General features: G+C 48.9%; 1 protein-coding gene across 1 annotated transcript; it reads left to right on the top strand.

Annotated features, from left to right (window-relative positions):
* Positions 1-404: 404 nt before the first annotated feature.
* On the top strand, positions 405-2,821 carry LOC136137354 (DPEP2 neighbor protein-like). Its single transcript, XM_065895759.1, has 3 exons — positions 405-471; positions 1,613-1,767; positions 2,714-2,821. The coding sequence occupies exons 1-3, from the start codon at positions 405-407 to the stop codon at positions 2,819-2,821; spliced, it is 330 nt and encodes a 109-aa protein (XP_065751831.1).
* Positions 2,822-5,537: the final 2,716 nt, after the last annotated feature.

The raw sequence follows: 5,537 nt of genomic DNA, 5'->3' as shown, positions 1-5,537 counted from the left end.
AGTGCCATACAACCTAGCTGTCTCTTACGTTAATCTTGTCTCTCAAGCCAAACTCAGAATATGGGTCTCTCTTGCCCTCCTGTGGCCCCTGCGGCTGTGCCAGCCCACCGGCACGCCCCACGTGGGGTGTCTACTAGACTAGGGCATGGGTGGGGAGGCCCAGGGGTGAGGGGCGAGGCAGAGTACCTTTGCCTCTACCCTGTTCTCCTCCACAAAACTGCCCCTCCTCCTCAAGCCTGCCCCTCAAGTCAAAGGTTCCATATATGACGTCACTGGGTAGTGATGCCCTCACAGGCGTTCTCAGAGTTTCCATGGCAGCATAACTGTGGAAACGGGCTGCACTCAGAGAAACTTCTCTACCAGTTCTCCACCAGATACCAATCTTTTTGGCTGTCTGTGTGAGAATGTGTGACCGGGTAGTGTACGTGTACTCTCACCTGTGCTCTGTTCCCTGGGTGGGCAGTGCAGCAGGTACACCCAGACAGGGCAACTCTACAGGAGGTGTGATATACACACAACCTCACCCGGCTGGCACATGTTCCTGCGGGGGTTGCCAACTACGTACAGCTGAGCACTTTCCCAGATGTAAGTAATACCAGTGAGCTGGGACGCCTTCAGGGACGCACAGTTCTCACTGCTGAGGACAAGTGAAAGCTCATCCCTGGACAAGTGTGCAGGACGGTTCTGAGCTTTATAAATGTAGCCTTACCCTTTGGGCTACAGGGTGCTTCCATTCAGACCCTTTCCCGATTGGCCTCTTAACAAAAGACAAGCGCATTTTTGTTGGCAAATTGCAAATGGAGCGGTTTGAGGAACAGGGCCGCTCTTGAACCGCACCTTCAAACCCAGGCACCACTGTGCTATCATGTAGACATCTATATCGGTCCCCTCAGACACATCCCTTACTGAGTTGCTGAGTACTAGGGGAGAGGGTGTTGCCATATTGATGGGAAGACCGTAAGAACGAAGGCGGGGTGTGTGTGGGGGTGATGAAGTGCTAATGAGACTGGAGGGCTGAGGAGATGGTGTCCCAGGAGGCTGGGTTGATGTGAGCCTAGACTTGGTACCCAGAACACGGTTCTGAGTCTCCTGATCACTCTGCCTCAGTATTTGGCCTTGTTCTAATCGACATAAAAGTATTAGACAGCTAGAGTTCAGTGTGCTTGAAATAGGCAGTATAGATGGGGCCCAAGAGGGGTTGCCAAGGTGGGCGGGGTTCTTAACCAATTTATATTAGATTATTTTTTTCCAAAACTTGAAAGACATTTCCATGAAAGCCTCAGAAGTGACAGACTGCAAGAAATGTTTTCTCTGTTGTGGAAGGGAGAGGTGGAGAGGATCGTGATTGCAATTACTTTCGGGTTCTACTGTTTTCCCTGGGAACGGTGAAGCGACTTCCTCATGTGCTGCAGCCCTAGGCTCTAGGGATTGCTTTTGCAGCCAGGGTCCCTTCTCTAGGGACTCATAGAGATGAGGCGCCAAGGCTGTGTTTTGGAGGTCAAGTAGATTAAAAGGTCTTCAGCCAGAAACTGGGAGAGACGTGAGAGAGGGAAATTCTGGCAGGAGACTGTGCACAGCAGAAGTGACTGATCAGTTCTGATTTTCTTTGCAGCAGCAGTGGCTCCCGCTTCTCGTCCTACACCTGGTCACTACCATGTCCTGTACCGCGGGTGTGGAGAAACGCAGTTGGGCTGGCATGGGGAGACATACTGCCTGGTTGGTGGCTACCGGCTCTACGGGGATGTTCCTTTGGCCACGCCAGCTAAGGTAGAAGCAGAGAAGCCAGTCCCCAGACGTGCTCCGAAGAGAAAGCACTCTCTGGAATGGTCGGACGAAGACCTGGGTTGCCCCAGACCCAAAATCCGGCGATTGGAGCTTTCAAGCAGCACAGGAATACAAGGTGCTTTGATTGTCAAGCAGGGTGGCCCAACCTCTGGGCACATCGCCTCTGCAAGAGCCACAGTAAACGAATGTCCCATATTTGCTTTTTCAAGGTCGGCAGCAGGGAGTCAGTCCCCTCCTAAAGAAGGTTCTCTCTCATTGCCACACTATCCAAGGTTGCCACAAATGTTCCTTCCTGGGGGCCTCATCAGGCTAAGGGCAGAGTTGTCTCTTTGCTTCTCTGAGTCACACCATATGGTCTTAGTAACACCTCTTCACCCTGTTGACCATGTTTTTCACGGGGGCTGCCGCTGAGACTTTATCTCATCCTTTCATGGTGGAGAGAGAGAGGATTCTAATGAATTTTACTTCCAGGGGAGAGGGGAGTGTTATGATTATGTTGTCATTTTCTATTATGTCCTTTTGCCATGAGTTTGTTTTCAATTTCATGTGAAAATGGGCCCACCATTCCCACTTTGTGAGGTCATTCAGCACCCTCCTTTTGCACCTTTAACATCTCTCTCAGCATCACTTGGAAATGTTTGAAATGGCATGAGCTTGTCCTCACATTCCTATCAGCTATAAATCCGGAGCCCCAACGTGAACCTAACCATCGAGCAGAACACCTCTCCACTACCTGTGTAACACTGGGTAGGCCCCTTAACCTCTTGGTCTTTTTAAGTCCATAGTTATAAAACTGTGAAGGTGCTATGAATTTATATTTGGGGCAGGACAAGGTAGAGAAGAGTGTGTCTTTGCTTTTGTTCTTCCAAACTGGAATGTCTTCCCTCTCTTCCCCATGGAAGATGCTCCTTTGGCCACGCCAGCCAAGGTGGAAGCAGAGAAGCCAGTCCCCAGACGTGCTCCGAAGAGAAAGCACTCTCCGGAAATGCCGGGCGAAGACCTGGGTTGCTCCAGACCCAAAATCCGGCAATTGTAGCATGGTGGCAGGAGGCGGACCCCACAGAATCTTGCAGGTGAGTCATCCTGAAGAGAAGGCAATGGTTTAAATGCCTAAGGCAGCGAATGCCTCTTCCTGCACTGACACCCCCCCCCCCCACACACACACACACACTGCCCACTGCCACAGATTAGAACCTGCATCGTTTTGTCTGAGCCTTCCCCAGCCAGGAGCCTCCTTCTATACTAAATGGCCATAAGCCAGGAGCCTCAGAAACTGAGGTTTGTAATGAGAGTCTGCCCTGAACATCCCAGGGCTGAAGCTGGCCTGGAAGAAACCCTGACGTTCCTCTGCTTAATCCTCAGGGGCCCCTTTGTGAGCTGAAGAAAGAAAAGTCTAGAAAAAACGGATACCTGGGAGGGGAAGATGGCGGAAGAGTAAGACGCGGAGATCACCTTCCTCCCCACAGATACACCAGAAATACATCTACACGTGCAACAACTCCTACAGAACACCTACTGAACGCTGGCAGAAGACCTCAGACCTCCCAAAAGGCAAGAAACTCCCCACATACTTGGGTAGGGCCAAAGAAAAAAAGAAAAAACAGAGACAAAAGGATAGGGACGGGACCTGCACCAGTGGGAGGGAGCTGTGAAGGAGGAAAGGATTCCACACACTAGGAAGCCCCTTCGCGGGAGGAGAGTGCGCGTGGCGGAGGGGGGAAGCTTTGGAGCCGCGGAGGAGAGCACAGCCACAGGGGTGCGGAGGGCAAAGCGGAGAGATTCCCGCACAGAGGATAGGTGCCAACTGGCACTCACCAGCCCGAGAGGTTTGTCTGCTCAGCCGCGGGGGTGGGCGGGGCTTTAGTCGGAGCGCAGGGAGAGGACCGGGGTTGGTGGCGTGAACATAGCCTGAAGGGCTTAGTGCACCACGGCTAGCCGGGAGGGAGTCCGGGAAAAGATCTGGAGCTGCCGAAGAGGCAAGAGACATTTTCTTCCCTCTTTGTTTCCTGCTGCGCGAGGAGAGGGGATTAAGAGCGCTGCTTAAAGGAGCTCCAGAGACGGGCGCGAGCCGTGGCTAAAAGCGCGGACCCCAGAGACGGGCATGAGACGCTAAGGCTGCTGCTGCCGCCACCAAGAAGGCGAGCACAGGTCACTATCCACACCCCGCTTCCGGGGAGCCTGTGCAGCCCGCCACTGCCAGGTTCCCGGGATCCAGGGACAACTTCCCCGGGAGAACGCACGGTGAGCCTCCGGCTGGTGCAAAGTCACGCCGGCCTGTGGCGCCGCAGGCTCGCCCCGCACTCCGTGCCCCTCCCTCCCCCCGGCCTGAGTGAGCCAGAGCCCCCCGAATCAGCGGCTCCTTTAACCCCCGTCTTGTCTGACTGAAAAACAGACGCCCTCCAGCGACCTACACGCAGAGGCGGGGCCAAATCCAAAGCTGAGCCCCTGGGAGCTGTGCAAACAAAGAACAGAAAGGGAAATCTCTCCCAGCAGCCTCAGAAGCAGCGGATTAAAGCTCCACGATCAACTTGATGTACCCTGCATCTGTGGAATACATGAATAGACAACGAATCATCCCAAATTGAGGAGGTGGACTTTGAGAGCAAGATTTATCATTTTTTCCCCTTTACCTCTTTTTCTGAGTGTGTATGTGTACGCTTCTCTGTGAGATTTTGCCTGTATAGCTTTGCTCCCACCATTTGTCCTAGGGTTCTGTCTGTTGTTTTAAAATTTTTTTTTCTTAATAATTATTTTTATTTTAATAACTTTATTTTATATTACTTTATCTTTTCTTTCTTTCTTTCTTTCTTTCTTTCTTTCTTTCTTTCTTTCTTTCCTTCCTTCCTTCCTTCCTTCCTTCCTTCCTTCCTTCTTTCCTTCCCTCATTTAGACAAAAAATCATCCCAAATTGAGGAGGTGGACTTTGAGAGCAAGATTTATGATTTTTTTCCCCTATTCCTCTTTTTGTGAGTTTGTAAGTGTATGCTTCTGTATGAGATTTTGTCTGTATAGCTTTGCTTCCACCATTTATCCAAAGGTTCTATCCGTTCGTTTTTTTTTTTCTTAATAAGTAATTTTTAATTTAATAACTTTATTCTATTTTACTTTATTTTATTTTACTTTATCTTCTTTCTTTCTTTCCTTTTTCCTTCCTTCCCTCCTCCCACAGTCCCTCCCTCCCTCCGTCCTTTCTTTCTTTCTTTCTTTCCTTCTTTCCTTCTTTTCTTCTTTCTTTCCTCCTTCCTTCCTTCCTTAAATTAAATTCAATATAGATATTTAAATTTAAGGTAAAACTAAATTATAATTTGAAATTATATGTGGAGTTTTATTTCCTAAAGAATATATTGGAAATTTCAACTCCTATTTTAACTTATATTTTCAGAGAAGGTATTCGGTCCAAATGAAGAATATCTTCAATGATTGTTCTTCTATTGCAAGCAAAAAAGGATTTATACTTCTTTTCATGAAATATGGTTGTTTGACAACAGAAGGATAAATATTTTATATTTTTAGAAACAACAGTCAGGCTACTGATATTCTTAATGAGTTTTAATAAATCTGAATGCTTCTTATCATCTACTCTTTAGCTGGTACCTGAGGAGTTGTATACCTCCGGGAAGATATGTGCTCCAGACCCGTAAATATGCAGTTCACAGAGCCCACCACCGGAGGACAATAATGAAGTAAAATCTTGAAACCATGTAGTGAAAATAGTGGGAGTTTAAATAAAAGCAACATTTCACAGTATGCTT

This window comes from Phocoena phocoena, chromosome 17 (genome assembly GCF_963924675.1).
Source record: "Phocoena phocoena chromosome 17, mPhoPho1.1, whole genome shotgun sequence".
Lineage (NCBI taxonomy): Eukaryota > Metazoa > Chordata > Mammalia > Artiodactyla > Phocoenidae > Phocoena > Phocoena phocoena.
This window is presented reverse-complemented; position numbering and strand designations above follow the sequence as displayed.